General features: G+C 43.5%; 1 protein-coding gene across 6 annotated transcripts in view; it reads right to left on the reverse strand.

Moving 5' to 3' along the window:
- Positions 1-22,106, reverse strand: part of LOC120391009 (cyclic AMP-dependent transcription factor ATF-7) — a 119,463-nt gene that overhangs the window by 71,743 nt on the left and 25,614 nt on the right. For 5 of the 6 annotated variants that reach the window (XR_005591196.1, XM_039514180.1, XM_039514177.1 and 2 more), the window contains one exon: positions 12,478-12,546. Coding sequence is in view for 5 of the 6 variants with exons in the window: in XM_039514180.1 (XP_039370114.1) it covers positions 12,478-12,525 (48 nt within the window). In the remaining variant the exon portion in view is untranslated. Of the gene's footprint in view, positions 1-12,477; positions 12,547-16,964; positions 17,084-22,106 lie in introns of all 6 variants that reach the window. The other variant, XM_039514179.1, reaches the window with a different exon arrangement.

Raw genomic sequence — 22,106 nt, forward strand, 5'->3', positions numbered from 1 at the left:
TAAGCACTCTTTGAATTTTGATCATCAAAAAACATTTTGTTATTACCTTTCTTCAAACTCCTCTTTGGCTTTTCTTATTACACTCTTGCACTTAAGTTGGCAGTGTTTGTGCTGCTTTCTATTTGCCTCACTAGGATTTGACTTCCACTTTTAAAGGAAGTCTTTTATCTCTCACTGCTTCTTTTACATGGTTGTTAAGCCACAGTGGCTCTTTTTAGTTCTTTTACTGTTTTTCTTAATTTGGGGTATACATTGAAGTTGGGCCTCTATTATGGTGTCTTTGATTTCACTTTAGTCACTGTACCTTTTAACTTTTGTCTAACTAACCCCCTTTTTGTATAGTTCCCCTTTGAAATTAAAGGCCACAGTGTTGGGCAGTTGAGATGTTCTTCTCACCACAGGGATGTTGAATGCTATTGTATTATGGTCACTATTTCCAAGCGGTCCTGCTATAGTTACCTCTTGGACCAGCTCCTGCGCTCCCTCAGGATTAAATCTGCTCCATGAAGCAGTCATTTAAAGTATCGAGAAATTTTATCTCTGCATTTCGTCCTGAAGTGAAATGTTCCCAGTCAATATGGGGATAATTGAAATCCCCACTATTATTGGGTTCTTAATTTTGATAGCCTCTCTAATTTCCCTTAGCATTTCATCATCACTATTACTGTCCTGGTTAGGTGGTCGTATAATAGATCCCTACTGTTATTGGTTAGGTGGTCGATAATAGATCCCTTATTTTACTAGAGCATGAAATTTCTATCCATAGAGACTCTATGGAACCTGTGGTTTACTTCATTTGAATCTACACTTTCTTTAACATATAGTGCCACTCCTCCCCTGCACGGCCTGTTCTGTCCTTCAGATATATTTTGTAAATGATTGTGTCCCATTGATTGCTCTCAGTCCACCAGGTTTCTGTGATGCCTATTATATCTATATCCTCCTTTATCACAAGGCACTCTAGTTCACCCATCTTATTATTTAGACTTCTGGCATTTGTGTACAAGCACTTTAAAAACTTGTCCCTCTTTATTAGCCTGCCTTTTTCTGATGTGCCAGATTCTTTTTTATGTGACTGTTTATCATCTGATCCGGCCCTTACATTATACTTCTCATTCCTCTGCTCCTGACTATAACCTGGAGATTCTCTAAGAGAAGTCTGTGTCCGATCCACACGCTCCTCTGCAGCAGTCGGTTTTCCCCCCATCTCCTAGTTTAAAAACTGCTCTACAACCTTTTTAATGTTTAGTGCCAGCAGTCTGGTTCCACTTTGGTTTAGGTGGAGCCCATCTCTCCTGTATAGGCTCCTCCCATCCCAGAAGTTTCCCCAGTTCCTAATGAATGTGAACCTCCTCTCTACACCATCGTCTCATCCACGCATTGAGACTCTGAAGCTCTGCCTGCCTACCTGGCCCGAACCGGGAGCATTTCTGAAAATGCCACCATAGACGTCCTGGATTTCAGTCTCTTCCCTAGCAGCCTAAATTTGGCTTCCAGGACATCTCTCCTACCCTTCCCTATGTCATTGGTACCCCCAGCACTACACATAAGTCTATCTAGATGCCTGTCATCACAGACCCAGCTATCTACATTTCTAATAATCGAATTCCCATTACTAACACCTGCCTTTTCCAGCACCATCTGGAAGGAGGGTCCCAACTACGGGAAGGTTTCCTCTGCTCCCATTGACTGCTCTACTTCCTGGGCCCTTCTTCCTCCTCAACAGCACAGGAGCTGTCTAGCCTCATCAACATACCTCTCTGCCTCTCTCAGCTCCTCCAGTTGGCAGGTAATCATACATGCGACAGTCAGTGTAAACTGGATAGCCCCCACTCTGCTGCTGGGCTTCTGCCTGCATTGTCTCCTAGTTAGGTCCATCAATGGCTATTAGCCAGGATGCGCAGGAATGGTGTTCCTAGCCTCTGTTTGCCAGAAGCTGGGAATGAGCGACAGGGGATGGATCACTTGATGATTACCAGTTCTGTTCATTCCCTCTGGGGCACCTGGCACTGACCACTGTCAGAAGACAGGATACTGGGCTAGATGGACCTTTGGTCTGACCCAGTAGGGCCATTCTCATGTTATGAGACAGAGCTGTCCTTTGCTTTGTATATTCTAGAAGAGGGTAAAGGGATAGAAATGCAAACACAGCTAGTCTTTTACATGTGCTTCACATTCCTCTGTGCAGCTCAACAGTGCGGCAGAACAGTGTTAATGAAAACTGAGATTTCATGGGACTCCTCCAGACAGATCTCTAGGAAAAAAAAAACTTTCCTGGAGGTACTTGCCAATCCTCTGCTGAAGATTCCTTGGCAATGCTGCTTTGTTCCTTTCCCCATTCTAGGAAACTTTCCCATGCCAATCAGCAATCACTTGTGCAGGGTGTGTTGTTAATTGGTATTTAATAAAACAAACTCTTTGAAAGATAAGCAATCTTTTCTGGTCTCGTACATGTGGTTGTTGCTGCTGGTAGTAATACACATTGTCAATTTGATCATTTGCTGACTGAAAATCCCTGTCAGGAATCACCACAATTTTTATGCAAGGCAGCAAGTTAACAAAGCATGGCAGAGTGCTGTATAGAAAAAACACATTACTGGGGCTCATTGTCAAAATGGTGCCTCAAAGCCTCCCTTATTCGAATAGCCCCCCATTTTGCCCCTTTAATAGCCTTGGCATCTGGCTGATCAAATTCAGCAGCCAGGTGATCCACCTCCATGCTCCACCCTGGGGGAAACTTTTCACCCTTAGGGTACGTCCACACTACCCGCCGGATCGGCGGGTAGCGATCAATCTATTGGGGATCGATTTATTGCATCTCGTCCAGATGTGATAAATCCATCCCCAAACGCACTCCCGTTGACTCCAGAACTCCACCAGAGCGAGAGGTGGAAGCGGAGTCAACGGGGGAGCTGCGGCTGTCAATCCCGCACCGTGAGGACAGGAGGTAAGTCGAAATAAGATACATCGACTTCAGCTATGCTATTCCCGTAGCTGAAGTTACGTCTCTTACATTGACACCTCCCCCAAGTGTAGACCAGCCCTTAGCCTCACAAGTATTATGGAGTGTGCAGCACGCTGCTATGACCACAGAAATATTTTCCTCTTTTAGGGCTAACCTGCCATAAAAGCAACGCCAGCGCACTTTTAATCTGCCAAAGGCACATTCTACGGCCATTCTGCTCCTGCTCAGCCTATTATTGAAGTGCTCCTTGCTGCTGTCAAGATTTCTTGTGTGAGGCTTCCATGAGCCACTGAAGCAAGTGGTACACTAGGTCTTCCAGGATCACCATAGGGATTTCAACCCCCCCGCCACTGGAATCTTCTGGTCAGGTAAGAAAGTCTCTGCTAGGAGCTTTCTGTATAGGCCATTGTTTCTGAAGAGGCATGCACCTTCCTGGACCACCCTGAATTGATGTCAATTAAATGCGCAGGGTGATCCACAAGCACCTACAATACCATACAGAAGTACCCTTTTCTCTTGATGTACTCTGTTGCAAGATGGTCCAGGACCAAAAATGGAATATGCATACCATCTATCGCCCTGCCACAGTTAGGGAATCCCATTGCCACAAAGCCATCCAATATTTCACACAAATTGCAAAGAGTCATAGTCCTTCGTAGCAGGATGCAATTAATGGCTCTGCACATTTGAATTACCGCAGCCCCAGTGGTCAACTTCCTGACTCTAAACTGATTCACGACCGACCGGTAGCAGTCTGGAGTCGCCAGCTTCCAAACAGTGATCGCCTCACGCTTCTCCACGGATAGGGCAGCTCTCATTTTGGTGTCCTTGCTCCACAGTGCTGGGACGAGCTCCGCACACTGTTCCAGGATCGTGGCTTTCCACATCCGAAAGTCCTGCAGCCACTGCTTATCATCCCAGACCTGCGTAACACTGTGATCCTATACTCAGTGCTTGTTTCCCGAGCCCAGAAGTGATGGTCCACTGTGTTCAGCTGCTCCATGAATGATAAAAGTAATCTGGTGTTGTTTCTTTCCATGGCACACAGCAGGTCAAGCAATTCTGATTCCTGTTCAGATTGGGTGCTCATGATATACTGCCTGACCATCCATGATAACAGTAGAGAGCAGTGTGGGATCTATCCTTTCAGACAGAAATGTTAGGCACACAGTAAAAACAGTGACCATTGAAAAATGCCACAAAACGCAGTCAGAAACCCATGGAATGCTGGGACAGAAAGAACTCCATGGAACACTGAGCCTGTACCCATGATGCACTGCGATCCACTCTGCCTTCCCACCACTCCTAGCTGCAGAAGGTGGCAAGTAGCAGAGTGGGATAGCTACCCACAGTGCACTGCTCTCTGTCGATGCTAGAGCACCAATTCTGGACATGCTCTGCTGACAGAAGGAGCGTTGTGTGAACATGCACATGTAATTATCTCAGTTTTTGACTGTCAGCTTAATTTACGTCAACAAACCTCGTAGTGCAGACAAAGCCTCAGTCTCCTCTCCACATAAGCCACTGCCCTTGATCAGTGTCTCTTTATTTTAACTCCAGTCCTGCTCTGTTATACAGATGCATGGTAATGATTCCACAGTTAGGGCTGGGTTATAAATGGGTGTAAATTCCTGTTTTCAATAAAAAGTAGGTGGACAACTGGTGTGAAGAGTCACACAGAGTTAGTTAGTTTTATGTCCTTAGAATTTTCTTTGTAATTTCTGTTTGCTTTATCTTCATAAATGTTTATTGTTGATAGAGACCTCTTAAAATTACCAGCCTACACAAAACCTTGTAGAGAGGTGGACCCTGAGGAGAACTGGTATAATGGGAAACTTAAAAAAATAATAATAAAATTCAGGGATATTTTTAGTTATTAATGTTATACAGGTTGAACCTCTCTAGTCCAGAGCTCTCTGGTCCAGCAACATCTGTGGTCCATCATGATTTTAGTTACCTGGAGGTCCGCTTATTGTGGGTGGGGCCAAGTTTCCCCACAGTCCGGCAAAGTTTGTTTACAGTCGTCAGTCCTGGCTCTCAGTGTTCTGTGCTGTTATTTAGCTCTACTTTACCCCTAAATATGTCTAAGAGACCAGCAAGCTGTGGAAGTGTTGGTAATGCTGCTAAGTGTAAGTATGTGTCAATATCGATGCAGCAAAAGGTGGAATTGTTGCAGATACTGGAAAAGGGCACAGTGGTACGTTGTTCTGTTTATTCACCTCGGCAAGATAAAAATAAAGAGAGATCTGCTCAGGGCCGGCTCCAGCTTTTTTGCCACCCCAAGTGGTGAAGCGGGGGGCTGGGGGGGGAGATAAAGCCAATTGGCAGCAGCTCAAAAAGGAGAGGGACTAAAAGACCCGCCGCTGAAGACCCGGACCCGGAAGCTTCCTTCGCTGGTGCCTGGAGCCGGCCCTGCGCTCACTACAATACTGTGTTGACCTCCCATGGTTCAACAAATACTCTGGTTTGGCACCGGTCAGGTCCCGAGGGTGCCAGACAAGAGATCCAACCTGTAATTGAATAGTATCAGAGGGGTAGCTGTGTTAGTCTGGATCTGTAAAAGCAGCAAAGAGTCCTATGGCACCTTATAGACTAACAGACGTTTTGGAGCATGAGCTTTCATGGGTGAATACCCACTTCATCAGATGCATGTGCATCTGTTAGTCTACAAGGTGCCACAGGACTCTTTGCTGCTGTAATTGAATGCTGCTATGTGCTGTGCACACATGCCTGATTAGCTGATTGGGGCCAGTTGCACAGAGGCCATATTGATGAGCCCAGGGACATACAACCTTCACCATGAGGAGCATTTCTCTCAGATTTTATTCTATCCACAGTTGCTGATGGATAAGATATTCTCTGACTTCACTCTACCACCACAGGTCTGCCCCCAGCCCCCCAGTTAAACACTTTAAAAAAAACAAAACAACAGAGGAAATTAATATACAAAATACTTCATTGTTCAGGCTTGCCACTCACTCACACACACCCACACCCAACCAGAACTGGAAAATTAAGCCATCTACTAGTATTTACCCTCTCTTCCTCCATGTTGTTGTGGATAGCAGCCCTAACTGCTTCACAATGGAGTTTTTTCCTGTATAGTTCATCTTAAGATTTCCCTACACTGGGAATTTCCAGCCACGGATGTACCCGCACCAGTACAAACCCTACTGTAGGCAGGCAAAGCCGTTCTTTGCATTGGGGCAGTTCGCCCCCTACTCGAAACTGGGATAAGCTGTGCCGGTGCAGACAGTAGTTGACGCTGTCTACAGTGATGGCTTACACCAGTGGCTGTCATGGTGGCTGGAAACAGCACATCTCCAGGGCAGGCAAGGCTTTAGCACTCTACATATTCTATGCCAGTGGAAATTCTGAAGCATGGAGGAGGACAGTCGGCCACTGGAAAGCCTCACAGAGAGAGAGAGACTTTTTTCTCTTTAATATCAGAGCTTGTACAACAGGAATAATCTATATTCATTTGTATTATACAGGCGATAAAACACACCTTAGCTTCAGTTCCACATTTAGCCAATCACAGACGCCATTTGTTGCCTCGTATATTACAAAGCAATAGAGATTTAAAGGATAATGGTCATAGCGGCAGAGTATACAAAGCAATAAACTGCTTTTGAGGATGGTTAAATGCCAAGCGATGCTGCAGCTTCAATGCCATAAACATTATTTCTATTATATGACAAGATAAGAGGATACAATAAGCCACAAAGAAGAAAAATCATTTTCCTGCCCTCGTGAAAGTTCTGGGCTTCTAGTTTCTTGGACTTTCCAGGGACATCACCTCAATGATATGGGCTTAGAAAGGAATAAATTCTTAAATTAAGGGTGGGTTTAAGACCCAAATGATTGTTTGAGGAAATGGCTTGTATAAAAGTGATGTGATGAGATTCTGTAAGTGATGTGTCACTTAAAAATGAAATGTTCTGTTTTTTTGGAGGTGGTAACTGGCCAAAGTCCTCCTCCTTGTAGATTATATTCAACATGATTGCATCTCCATTAAAACAGCTCTCTAGTTTAGGCAACTGTTATGGATGAAGCATATTAATAATGACCTTCTTTCCATTATAAGACTTCATAAAAAACCAAAAAAATGTGCAACCCTCACAGATAGCATTATAAAGCAGGTGGAAGTAGAGGGAGGTATATTCCATTATCAAACACACACACACACACACACACACTCTATTTTGCACCGTCAGTCAATGATTCAATTCCACTTTCAATTCTGAATCTTGGAAGTGCTTTTAAGAGGTAGCTAAGTATTTTTACATAAGGGGAATACAGGCACAGAAATTAAGTGATTTGCCTCAGGTCACAGTAAATCAGTGGCAGAATTCTGAACAGAATCCATGCCTTCCTCTCAGACCTTTGCTCTAGATGCCTAAGATGCTTAAACCTGGTAAAATCCTACCTTTTATTAATGAGTCAGTGCTGTATCATTATACATTTTTAGTCAATACCTTTCCACTGTAACGACAACATTAAAGTTTATTGCTAACATTTAGTTCCAAAGGGTGTAGTTAATCACAGAGAGTGTATTTTAAACAAGGTTAGAAGACTATTTTAATAATCATTAGCTAGTGCATGACACCTTCCCCAACAGGACCTTTTGGATCCGTTTCACATTACGTACAACAAAAGCCTTACTCAAGGCACAGTTTTGCATCTACTATAATCAATACAGAGACTAACATGCTTCTTTAATTTTCTTCATTTCCTTCAGAGAGAGTGTTGCAGCCAAGGGACACATTCTTGTTTGCCAAAAAGAGGAGCTGTTGAACAACGAGGGAGGAGGTTAGTGGGGGGGGGGAGAAAGAGTGTCATCTGTCCTCTTTTTAAAAAAAAAACAAACAAAAAACAACAACGACCTTCAGCAGAATCTTTTTTAAAACGTATATGCAGCACATTTAGAACTCAGCTGGGTCACATCAGACTCACTGTTGGGAAGTAATCATGTACAGAATCCAAAAATAGCAGCCATTAAAGACCTAGCAACCAAAACATGTTTACATACCCACTTGCAAGCTCACTAGTTTTGATTATATGGTGAGCATAGTAAGATCTTCTAATCTATTTTAGGTATCCACTCCCCCTCTCCTTCCCTTATCACAGCATTTTTCTAATTTCTATACAGAAGCAGTGGAGGGGAAGGGAAAACGAGCAAGAAAGGAAGTAAAGCGAGACGCTGGTCACAACCACATAGGAAAAGAGGAGCCAACTGACAACTCATATAAGGAAGTCATGGACTTCTCCCTTTAGCAAAAATGTGTGTGTGACTGGCTTCATAACAGTTGTTCCAAGTCTGCTTTTCAGAGCTATTTGAATTGTTCTGCTTTCTCCTTTTCCCTCTTCTCCTGGGCTCACATGCTCTTTAATGCAGTGTTTCCAAACGGTGGCGTGCTGAAGAGCATAAATGAATTCTGAATTGCAAATAAAACCAGGGGACACAGCTTGTGGCTGTCTGCCCAGGGTCATATTTGCACACATGCATGGATAATTAAAGTTTTAAGCTGTTTGGTGGTGGGTGGGTGGGTGGGTGGGTGGGTGTGTGTTCGTTCCATGGGACAAAAAAACAAAACAAAACAAAACAAAAAAACCAACCCAGGAATGGGAGCATGATTCTAAGATTTAAACCAAGGGAAAAGAATGGGACACGTGAACAGAGAACTCCAGGCAGCACCTACCACCCTGCAAAGGAGTTCATTACCCAAAGGAACTCCAATCAGCTATGCAAGATAGTCACATATAGGGGCCCCCCCACAGTCACTCAGGCTCCCTCAAGCTTCCCCCCTCTGGTCTGACAGAGAGAGTGTTTTGGACAATGTTCAGGTGGAACTGATGAGGCAAACTCATGGCTTTTGGAGATCACAGATGGGGTGTGTACATAGGAAAAGATGTGGGGGTAAAGTGCAGCTGGGAGGGCTCTGGAGGAGCCAGAAAAAGAGGCTGTAACCTGGCACACTGCAGGTAAGTGCACCAGGGTCTCTGACAGGTGCCTGATTGACAGCCCTGCAGACTGATGTTTAGAAAGTATGCACTGCAGCAAGAAAAGCCTCATCTTCCAATGTTCCTCACCCGTGACCTGAAGGGACAGTCCTCCAGAGTGGAGAGAAGATCCCTCTCCTACATTCAGCCATCCAATCCTTGGCCTCTGCTGAAACTGGCAATAAAGGGACAATCACTGTCATACTGTGATGGTAACTTCTATAACCTTTCTATTGGGAGCTGGACCGAGACTTATTTCATACAGGATATTGAATGTAGTTATTAGCTTCAATATTTTGAGTTGCAAGTTCTTTGGGGGCAGGAATTGTCTCTATTTCATAGAAGCATAGATTATTAGGGTTGGAAGGGACCTCAGGAGATCTAGTCCAACCCCCTGCTCAAGGCAGGACCAATCCCCAAATCCCTAAATGGCCCCCTCAGGGATTGAACTCAACCCTCGTTTAGCAGGCCAATGCTCAAACCACTGAGCTATCCCTCCCCCCCATAAAAGGTCTAGTTAGTGCAACACTGTAAGCAATATCATATTAATAGAATCTTGGACCCATGTTTTCAAACTTAAAGTTGGGCATCAAAATAAAAAGTAGCCTGATTTTCAAAAGGTGCTTCCCACCACAGCTCCCACTGATTACATCAGGAGTTGTAGGTGCTCCGGATCTTTGAAAGGTTGGGCCATTTACCTAGCTGCCTACACAAAGATTTAGGTGTCTATCTTTAGCCAACTACATTTGGGAACAGTGGTCCCAATTCTTAGGCAACTTGGGGACAAATTCACCCATGGAATAAGTGGGTGCAATTATAATGGAAGCCACAGTTGAATTGACCCTCTATATTTTGACCACATGTTTACCTGAAGAAACCCTTGTCAAAGGTCAGGGTCTGGTGCCAGAAATGGCAGCACATGCCATCAGAATTTGACCAGTGAAAACAGTTTCCCTAAAGGGACGGTCCCCCAGTTTCTACTATAAAAATCAAGTTCTTAAAAGCTACTAACCAAGCTTACATACACCTGGGGAAGTAGAAGCCTGCTGACCCTGTATTTCCTCGTTTGCATTGGAAAAAGGTTGTCAATGGCGAAATTAACTTCAGTTGACATTCTGCCTCCGTAAATGCATTCAAAGTTGGATATTGACCTCCACATCCGGTCCCAGACTGTTGTCTACGGTTTCTCTGTGTTATTCAATAGCTGCATTCCACTGCAGAGGTGGCTGCATTTTAGTGGTGAATGCCATGCTTAGAGTTTGTAAAAGGCTTTAAAACCTTCAGGGTAAAGTGCACAACTGAAAATGATTAAAGGATTGGAAAACATTCCATACAGTGAAAGAGTCATGAACTCGATCTATTCAGCTTAACACAAAGATGACTTGGTCAGAGTCTAGATGTATCTACATTGGGAACAGCAAGAATAATAAAGGGCTCTTTAATCTAGCTGAGAAATATATAAACAAGAGCCAATGGCTAGAAGTTGAAATGGACAAGTTTTAACTAGACATAAGGTGCACATTTTTAATAACGAGGGTAATTAACCATTGGAAACAACTTACAAAAGGCTATGGTGGATTTTTTATTACTGGAAATGTTTCAATCAAGATCGGATATTTTTCTAAAAGATGTGCTCTAGTTCAAATAGAATTAAATTCAAGGAAGTCCTATGGCTTGTTGTCTGACCATGTGTATAACACATGATCACAGTGGTCCCTTCTAGGCTTATAGTGTCTGCATCTTTCTGTCGAGCAGGGGCTGTCTACTCCTGTGTCTGTACAGCAGCCAGCGCAATGGGGCTGCATTCTTGATTGGCCCTTAGGCACTGCTGTAATAAAATAATAATATTGGTGTAAAGTTAACATTTCAACATTAAAAATCAAGAACTGACAGAATTACACACAAGGAGGAGGAGGAGGATTCTCCTTCAACAACGAAAGAGGGGAAAAAAAAAGCAGCCACCCTTATAGCTGATTTGGGTGAGTTTTTAAAAAAAATATTTAAATAAGCTTTGGGTTGCCTCAGTTGCTTATGAATCTGATGTTAGAGTTATATAACTGAAGTCTCCATGTTAGTGCTCAGATACAGCAAGTACAATTTATGACGACTTGCACAATTTCAGGAACAAAGGAGAGATAAAACAAGCTACAAAATCAAGTCCACATAAGGGCAGGATTAAAAATGCATCCGATTAGACTGATACTATTCATGTTCTTAAGCAAAAGAGACTAAAACACAGCAATTGCATATTTTTTTAAAAAGCCAAAGTACTTGGTTAGTGGATTAGATTTTTCCACTATACAAAGTAGCTGTATCAAATCATCATCATGTTGTCTTAAAGCACATGCCTCAAGGGTACAGAATTATCCCTTTTAATGTTCATCATGAAAGACCCGAACAGGCATTAATTTTTTTTTTAAACGTAAATTATGCTGTGGGGATTCATCCAGGGAATTTGTTATGGCTCTTAAGTGTGTCAATCATAATAGTTTGGCAACCCATTTCCCTGACGGTGACCATTAGATAACAAAGTGGATATGAATCACTGAAGATCTGGTTAAAAGCCACAAACCATTTAGGGGCATGCCTGTTCACCCCTTCTGAAATTTTTGCACCATAACACATAGGCTTTTAATTCATTAGCCAACAGTAACTACGGTAAGGAATTTATGTAGGATTTTACCAAGTCCCCTCTGGAATGGCTCAATAGTTCAAATGTTTTGTTTTTTAAAGGAAAAAAAAAGTTGCCTAGATGGTATGGCCACCGGCGCTACAAAGGATCACGAGGCATTAATGTTTTAATGAAGGGAAAGCGACACTGTCTGTTCTTAGAGGTTTGTTTTGCATTAAGTTAGACTTCAGGGAAGCACCAAGGGGGTGGGATTGTCATGGACATTTACCAGCCCAGGCACAACAGTCTACTCACCTGTTCTTTATCACATGAAAAGAGGTACTTTACTCACCCATAAAACACAAACACACACACAACCACTCAACCCAGGCGAGTGAGCAAAAAAGTGTTTTGCAAGGCTGCAACTAACACTAGCAGGTAATTTTTGGGAAAGCCCAAAATAGAATCTAGCAGTTTGGGGTTCACATGGCAGCAAACCATCAATTGTCACATTCTCAGCTGCCTTAGGGAATATGCCATCACAGCTAACTCATCCTGACAGAGAAGGAATATTTGTCCTTTGGTTAAATAGCCTTGAATGAACGTGTGTAACGCTATCAGAAAACATTAACTGGAGATCAGCATGTTTTTTTCTGGGCTGTGTGGGTCTTATGAAAGACACCAGCAGAACAACAATATGGCACAAAGCAAGGCAGATTTCATTACTTTGTAGTGCCTGCACTTGCTCATAACTTGGATTTACACACTGCAAAGCCTCCGATCTGATTACCTCCAGTGATCATGTAAAATGCTGGCTTTAAACTCTTTGCCTCAGTGATAAAAGCAGACACTTTGATTCACAACACCACATTCACAATAAAGTATACTGTAAAAGTACCTGTCCACAGCCAGGGGCATTGCACACAAACGGCCTGTCGTCTCCCATATTTCATATAGCTGGGCAAAGCTGAGAAGAAAGGAAAGAGGGATGGAAATTGTTAAATAACTTAAAAAATTCAAATATCAGGAGCAGACAATTATATTCCTTTAAAGAGCATAAGACTGCTGATAGGAGGAAGAAGGGGGTTTCTGTGCCCCTAGATTACATGTACAGAAGAAGGAATTCATTCAGTCTGAGTTAAATGCTTAATTAACATGACCCAGTAATTTTTGCATTTGCAAAGAGGAAATTTTGTCTAATAGTTAAAAGAGGAGTCATGACAGCCAAGTCTAATGGTCAGGATAAGGGATATGTAGTCAGCACTCCAGGGTTCCATTCCTGGTTCTTTCATGGCCTGGCCTTTCTGCTCTCTCCATCTTAGGGTATGTCTACACTGCAGGTGGGGCATAGGTAGACAGACATGGTAGCTCTGCTCAAATAAGTGCACTGAAAATAGCAGTGTAGCCAGGGGTAGCACAGGCTGTCACTCGGGCTAGCCACCCGAGTACAAACCTGCCTGGACCCCCTGGGTATCTCAAGCTGCCTCCCCGTGCTAGTGCATGTCTGTCTGTCTACCTGCACTGGGAAGAACTCTCCCAAATGCAGTGTAAACATACCCTCAGTATCCACCCCAAACCCCCATCTGGAAATGGCGACTGTACCGACATGTCTCACAGTAGGACTGTAAGAAATAAAACATCTGCAAAAACACTCCTGTATCCTCAGATGGAAGATACTAGAGAAAAGCAAAGTATTAATCCAACCGTTTGTATACTATATTAAAAATCAATGAAGAAAATAAAGCATGTACACACACACACACAGTAACATTCTACAGAAAAACGTGCTATCCAGAAGCAGTTAGATAAATCGAGCCTGCTCTACATACAAGTTATATTTTCAATAGGAGAGAACTAAAATTTGTCATTTAATTAATTAAGGGATTATAGGAGTGGTGCTCCATTTTACAAGGCAATAATCTGGCTCCCTAGTGGGTAAACTACATGGCTGATGGCAAGGGTAGTTTATCACAGCTTATAGCCAAGGATAACAAAGCACTCTGTCCTATTATGCTACAAGTGAAGCTATTCTTATTAATAAAAAATAAGAGTAAATAAAGTAACCCCCACCACCTCAAATTCTAGAAATAATGGTTCCATCCACCCACTGATATTTTTATAGCTGGATTTTAAAAAGCTATAATAAAGAAAATGTTCTCTCTTCAGGGGGTTTACTGTGTGAACGTGTGCTGACTGTTCATGTTGCTTCCAGCCTCTCTCTCCGAGTTACGCTCTTGGCTGTAGAAAGTAGACATGCATCACTGGAGCCAAGAACAGAAATGGAACCAGAATGCAGCCAAAATTAGTTCATAAAAAAAAATACACCCTTTTTGTTTAGATTTTAAAATTTCTAACCATGTAAAAACACCTCAGTAGCACTGAGAGGGTGGAGAGAGTTATTTTTAGGAACTATATGGAAAGTACTCTAGCGGTGCAAAAAAACAAGACGTGGAGGGTACGTGGGAGAAGTTTTCATTTTAAGGGGAGCTAAAGATGGCTTAGGGGTGTAAAGTAATGGCATATCTGAAAGGACTGATGAGATGTGGAGCTTTTCCCCGCCCTAGAGTGCTTGATCAAATCTGGCCCAAATTGGTCCTGGCTAGAAACTGTTCCCTGTTTAGCAGCCTGTCTGAAGTGAATGGATTGCAATTCTGTTCTTTCTAAAGGGTATCTACAAAGTCTGCTATCACAATTTGGACTATGTTTAGATTTATTAAGCAAATGAACTCTAGGCCTTGTATAAACATGAGAAAACAAATCGGTAAATAGCTTCCAAACAAAAATATAATGGACTGGCAACAAGGGTGCTTCATAATTTGCACATAAACGAGGATAACCACAAATATTAATCCCCCCCACACACCCCTTCCAGAAAACTCAGGAAGTTAAATGGGTCTTGCAGAGTGCACTGAAGATTAGTTAACAAGCTCAAAAGATCCTAGAGGAAGCAGATTGGCTTGGGATTTTGTTTGTGGTTGGGGAAGGAGAACAGTTCCAGTGGCAATGGTCCCTCACAGAAAATGCCCTGCTAGCAGTCCCTCCCTCAGAAACCACAGGATTGTCAGCTCAGAGGCTTCTGCTGATCAGAACAACCCCATGGGAGACTCAGCTGGGATGCAAACTGTTTAAGACTTTATACATCAACAACATCATCTTAAATTGTACCTGTAAATCAATACAAATCCTGGAGCACCATCAGGGCGGCTCTGACCCAGCGCCGCCAGCAGCGCGGCGGGGGCGCCGGGGGGGGGCATTTTTTGCCTGTTGAGCTCGCCGGCTGCATGCCTGTCATGCGGGTCCGAGCCCCGACGACCTGCCGGACCGCCGCGCATGGCGGGCGGCGCGGTCCCGCGCTCCCCCTGCTCCGAGCTCCTCGCGCAGCGCAGCACCGCTGGTCCGGTCCCGGGGTCCCGCTGCCGGCACCTGCGCAGGGCAGGCAGCAGCCGGAGAAGAGAGGAAGAGAAGACCGACCGGGACGGGCGGCGGCGCCGCGGCGCTGCGCGCCGCTTGCGGGCAGCCCCTTCCTAGCCCTGAGCACCATCATAGCATGAAGCAGGAGTTCTCATGGATCTGAAGATTATGGCCTAGAGAGCTCCTGACAGTGATCTAATCTCAAAATGGCAAAGGCATGGCACATAACAGCAAGAGGAGTATCTAAAATATGTCAAAAGCCTCAACAAGCACAGATGAGAGCGGGTGTGGGGGGACAAGGGAAACATACCAGTCTCGGCCACATCTGTCTAAGATTCCAACTCAGACCTCAAATTGTTAACTTGAGAAACCAAAAGGTGAGTGCACACCCTCTAATCAAGGGGGCTGATCTCCACCACTTCTTTGAGTTTCTAACCAGAGTCTACCAACATCACCACACCAAGAATCTTCAGCCAGCTAGCCCTCATTCTAGACCCAATCTTATTCAGACATTGGGGAAAATCACTCATATGCATCAGATGACAACACAAAATGGAGATATAGATGTGGTGTTATCAACAGCATATTGAAAGCAGGATAAGTCCATGCTTCTTCAATAACTAACATGTAAACGAAGCCTTCAAACAGGAGGAATGACAAGGTCAAATGCCACAGTAATGTGCATGTCTGCACCATGCTCATTCACTCAAAACAACTCTCTGAAATCTAGAAAGAAAGGAGCAAAGCGACCAGACAAACTCCATTAGTCTCAGCTAAGGGCCAGAACCATCTCCCCAGAACCTTGTGGTCGGCTGTATCAAAGGAAGCAGATGGATCTAAAAGAGCCAACATGGTGAATTTATCTTTGATTTCTTCCTTTATATGGATAATGCAACCGATGCTGTTTCTGTACCATAACCAGATCAGAAATCTAACTGAAGTGGAGGAAAAGTTAAGACTCCCTCCAAATCCTGCTAGAATTGCTTTGTCACCACCTTTCCCAGAAGGAGGTAAAGTTTGAAACAGGATGGTAATTCGGCACGACTATCAGTATCAAGAGATGGTGTACTAAGACAAGACCTAACAATTGCCTATTCAAAAGGAAGCTGGTGGCCTGTTCTCCCAAAAGGACGTGATGGTATTCACCAAGCATAGTCCCAGTATATCCAGCTGGTTTTTACCAACCAGGAAAGTCAGAGGTCCAACATGCAGTCCAAAGACTCCTCACAGTACCTCCAGACATTAGGTCAGCAACCATTTTACAATGGTCTATGGACTCAACCCAAAACTGCACATCAGGTATTGCAGATTTCTAATCCCTGGTTAGACAATAACTGGAGTGGTCTTTGATAAGTTGATTCCCATCTTCATGCCTCAGTTTCTCCATTTGTAAAAGGAGATAACCACCCCTTGCTTCAGAGTGTAACAATTAATGTTTAAACATCACTTTGAAGATGTAAACTGCTATGATTGCCAAGTCTTCAAGCTGTTAATCTCAGTACCAAGGACTGTATGCCTATGGAGACTATGCCCCCCTCAGAGAGCCCGGGGTTAGGTACACTGGTGAAGCTGTGTACGAGGGGAGATTGCATTGTCAAGACAGCCATGGGGAGTGAAGTCCTCTCTCAGTCCAGTGGTGAATTTCATCAGCAATTTTAAACAGCAATGATTTAATAGCTCCAGAACCTGAAGAAAGAGCAATCATGTTGTGATAACAGGAGAATGGCAAAGAATGGATGAAAGGTGGCATTAGTTATCTTTTAAAGTTTTGCAAAAATCCACCTTAAAAAAAGGTTAAGCTGGTGAAATGGTGAAGACAGTTATGAAGTTAAAACTAACAGTTTGGGGTTTTAAATGGTGCTGCATGGTGTACTTAGCTAGGAGGAGAAGTGATTTTATTTTTTCTAATAAAGTCTATTAAATTTGCAGGATAATAAAACGGGCTACTCTAATTTACAAGGCAAAAATCCTTACTTTTCCTTAATTCATGTAATGTCAGACATCTATCACTTAAACAGCTTGTTTCCGCCACCAATATTTAAGATTTTGAGTCTCTCTTCATTTGGTATTTATACTTCCAGTTCACATAAAAGCTGTTCAAGACATGAAAAAAAGAAAAGGATCAGCAGACACTCGTGGCTTTGATAAAACTAATCAAAACTGGGGGGGGAAAACTATCGTATTTCAGGTCCCCCCTCCCCGACACTTCTGACAGTGTAACAAGAGGCTCTGTTTAAAAATTTGAAGACTTGTGCACTATGAGAATTGCAGTTAACTGATCTGGCAAGATATTAGGACGATATTCATTTTGTCCCTCAAAAACTATTAACTGCTCACTCACTAAGAACAATAACCTGCATGTAAATACATGTACAGAGATTTATACCACATTTAGTCAGGATAAATTGCTTCAATAAACTCTATTCTTAAGAAAAGGCAGAATAAGCAGATGATTGGATACTGGGAGAACAGCATTTTCATTCCTTTTCCCCACAGCCGCAGGACCATATTTTGCTGTTTTGATTATTTTTAGCATGGTTGAAAATCAACATAAAGCAAATAATTAGATTATTCTTTAAAATCCTGTCAGTGCACTTCTGAAGAGCACGTGCCACCTCATGGAAAGTTCTGATTACCGCGCCACCGCCCTCCCCCCTCCTCCCCACACACACTGCAGCCCTTGTCCCAAAACTCTTTCCCTTGTACCCCCATGTCACCTCCAACCCACTTTCCCAAACATCCAGGTTCTTATTGCCACCAGCTGCCTTCAACATCTGTAGTTTCACCACCCAGCCCTGAAAACTATGACCCTTACCCACTGCACTCAACCCCCATCACCAGGCAGTACAGCCATCCTGAAGTGCAGCACTCATTGCACAGTTCTCCAAACAGGAAGGTTGAGTATAACAGGACATACGCAAATCTGAGACTGTACCGTTCCCCACCCCACCCCCTTGCCCTTTCTGTTTCCCAAACAGTTGTGTTTCTGTTCAATAAATGGATTTTTTTCTTTGAAAACATTATTTATTATTGCATAAAATAAAAGATACCTTAGCCCAAGAAAGAAACAGGCACTGCAAGTCAGTGTATCATATGTAGTAAACACAGATTCCGACTAACATTGGAACCACTGCACTTCACTCCCATGCTGGGCACCAGACATTACTAGTGGCTTTCATCCTCAAATTGCTCCCTCAAGGCATCCCTAACCCTTGCAGCCTTGTGCTGGGCCCCTCTAATAGGTGCTGGTGCTCTCTGGCTGTTCAAATTCAGCCTCCAGGTGTTGAACCTCCAAGTTCCATGCCTGAGTGAATCTTTCACCCTTCCCTTCACAAATGTTATGGAGGGTACAGCACACAGCTATTACCGCGGGGATGCTGTATCGCCCAGGTCCAGCTTCCCATACAGAGAGCACCAGCGGCCCTTTAAATGGCCAAAAGCACACTCCACAGTCATTCTGCACCGGCTCAGCCTGTTGTCGAACCGCTCCTTGCTGCTGTCAAGGCTCCCTGTGTAGGGTTTCATGAGACATGGCATTAAAGGGTAAGCAGGGTCTCTAAGGATCACAATGGGCATTTCGACTTCCCCTACGGTGGTCTTCTGGTCTGGGGAAAAGTCCCGGCTTGCAGCTTCCCGAATAGGCCAGTGTTCCGAAAGATGCATGCACCTTTCCGAGCCAGCCTGTGTTAATGTCAATGAAACGCCCACGGTGATCCACAAGCGCCTGGAGAACCATAGAGAAATGGCCCTTCCAATTAACGTACTCGGAGGGTAGGTGGGCTGGTGCCGGAATTGGAATAGGCGTCCCATCTATCGCCCCTCCACAGTGAGGGAAACCCATTTGTGCAAAGCCAGCCACAATGTCATGCAGGTTACCCAGAGTCCAGAGTTACGGTTCTTCTGAGCAGGATGCGATTAATGGCCCTGCAAACTTGCATCAACACAATTCCAATGGTCAACTTCCCCACTCCAAACTGGTTAGCGACTGATCGGTAGCTGTCTGGATTTGCCAGCTTCCAGATGCAATAGCCACCCACTTCTCCACCGGCAGGGCAGCTCTCAATCTCATGTCCTTGCGCCGCAGGGTGGGGGCGAGCTCATCACACAGTCCCATGAAAGTGGCTTTTCTCATCCGAAAGTTCTGCGGCCACTGTTCGTCATCCCAGACTTGCATGATAATGTGATCCCACCACTCGGTGCTTGTTTCCCCGAGCCCAAAAGCAGCGTTCTACTGTGGTGAGCATGTCTGTGAATGCCACAAGCATACTCAAGTTGATATCATCATCTGAGTCCTCACTGTCACTTCGGATCTTAAGGAATAACTCGACTGCCAAACGTGATGTGCTGGCGAGACTCGTCAGCATATTCCTCAGCAGTTCAGGCTCCATTCCCACAGACGAAAAGGGAAGACAGAGCACACAGTACAAAAAAAACGTTGAAAGATGGCGCCAATTGTGGACAGAAGCAGAGGGATTGCTGGGATGCGAACTGATGCATCACAGGGAGTGGGACAGGACCCAGAATGCCCTGCACCCCCCGCATCCTTCCCACAAGCCACAACACCAGAATGGGAAGAGGTGCTCTGTGGGATAGCTGCCCATAATGCACTGCTCCCAATGCCGCAAATGTGGCCACGCCAGTGCGCTTGCAGCTGTCAGTGTGGACAGACTGCAGTGCTTTCCCTGCTGCGCTCTACGAAGACTGGTTTAACTCAAAGCACTCTACATTTGCGAGTGTAGCCATGCCCTGAGAAAAAGCTTCTGCTTCCAGAGCCTGTATATTTTCTTATTCCCACCCCTCTCACCCTTAAGTAGAATATGAAAACAAGAGCTTTGTTTCTGAGTTTTTCTGTTCCTTAAAGGTGCTTATTCCCCCAACTTAAGTCAACAACTTAATACCATCATCATTTCCAGAGCAAGCCCATTACAGTGTCACAAAAAGATTTACGAGTCTTTCCAAGAGGAGTGTAGACAATAGTATAACACCTCACCCTTCTCTAGCATGGTTCATCCAAGAAATTCAAAGTTTGCAAAAATCAATGCTGAATGCTGGACATTTTTTCTGTGAAATATATGGCTCTCCATTCTTAGGGACTGTTTGTTATTTCTGATACTGAGATGAGTGAGGAAAAATCATTTTAAATGGCTTTTGAACATGCCAGAAGGCCATTAAATATCAGGCTTACACAAAGGATGTGTGTTTCTGATAATGTTGACCATGAGCCAGGCACTTTCCAATCAGAAATAAGGCACAACCCCTACTCCCAGGAACTTACACTTGAGACCTATTCCAAGCTCTGCCACTGACTTCCTCTGTGACCTTGGGCAAGTCACTTCCCATCACGTGTCTCAGTTTCTCCAGCTATAAAGTGGAAATGATGCTTACCCACTTTAGTAAGCACTTTGAGAATTGTGCGTAAGTAGTATTAACACTGCATTAACTACTTTTTCACATTATATAATAAAGTTAGATTTGGCTCCACAAGGAAGTTTAACAAAGCAAAACCTTCACTAATTCAAATTAATGACTCAGACTCCTTGCACGTTAACACATTAGAGCAAAGATAAACACCAAGCATACTGCATCACAAAGTGCACTCCGCTGATGTATTTGATAGGTGTAATATGAAAATTTAATATGGCAAGCAATAAAGTAATATATTTTGTGAATAATGAAAGCTTATCAAATGAAGACCTCCCAAACATTCATATTACATTTTCAGGAATTTCAAGATAGACCATTGGGGTTTTTGGAAGAATTATTAGGCTTGGGGATTAGTAGAGTGAGAATTAACAAGACTCGACTATATTTAGATTTTCCAAAAAGTGAGAGTCAGGAGTGTAAATGTTTTGGTGCAGGAACATCTATTTTGTCCGTCTGCACACCGCCTACCATGCTTTATTACTTAATACACTATAATTCAGTCACGAGGCCCAACCAAAATGTGGTTGCAGAACACATCTTACCAAAAGCGTTGGGAACTAGAAAAATTCAACCAAATCAAAGTATCAGATCGGGAATCACAACAGGACATACCTATAACACGACACAGACTTGCTTTGGAACTGGATCACTTTTGAAGCATTTGAGATCCCACACCTGAAAATGTATAGTGGAACAGACAACCCAAGAACCTATGAGAGGGCCTTGGAGGGAGGAAAGTCACTCCCATAAGTGACATTAACAGTTCTAAAGGCTTTGATATAGGTTGATAGGAGCTAAACGATCTCTCATGCTTAGCACTTTTGTAGTAGTTTATATCTTCAAAGCACTTTAAAAGTAGCAACACCCATGTGAGGAATGTGTTCTCCCATTTGAAGGAATATAAACTAGGATACAAAGGTATATTTTAAAAAAATGCTAGCTAAAACATTTTATCTAACGTGTTTGAAAACTAGTGTAGACAGGGCAAGCCGTATGGTAAGACGTTACCTGGTTTTGACAAATCCTAGGGTAGACAAGCCCTTATTGGGGGAGGGGAAAAAGGTGGAGAGGTTAAGAGTTTTGCCCAAGGAATTAGAATTCTAAGGATCCTGACTCCCAGTCCTGTGCTCAGGTCCCCTCTATTTACAGAGTACAGTATACTGTAATGTACACTTTATCTGCCAGTTCTCATGAACAAGGGAAGAGGTAGGTCTTTTTAAACACAGATGCAGCTAGCCGTAGTTGGCTCTAGGCAACTCTTCTCATTGTTCATCTCTTCTATATTTCAGGGCTGGTCTACACTAATGCTGTAACTCAATCTAAGTTACGCTAGTTCAGTTATGTAAATTACATAACGGAAGTCGACGCAACTTAAGTCGACTTATGACTAAATCGACACCACTGCAACGACTGCAGCAGTGCTCATTTAGCCAGTAGTGCTCATTTAGCCATTGACTGCTACATCAATATAATTTTTTAGGTGGGGGTTAAGTAAAGTTACATAGGTCCGAGAACATAAACTACACAGGTTTTTCAGATGTCTGCTTTGCTTCCTATGTTGCTTCAGAGGTTGTTGTGTTAATTGTTTTTGCTCCAAAGAAAAGAAATCATAGAATATCAGGGTTGGAAGGGACCTCAGAAAGTCATCTAGTCCAAACCCCTGCTCAAAGCAGGACCAATCCCCAACTAAAT

The sequence above is a fragment of the Mauremys reevesii genome, linkage group 25, assembly GCF_016161935.1.
Source record: "Mauremys reevesii isolate NIE-2019 linkage group 25, ASM1616193v1, whole genome shotgun sequence".
NCBI lineage: Eukaryota > Metazoa > Chordata > Testudines > Geoemydidae > Mauremys > Mauremys reevesii.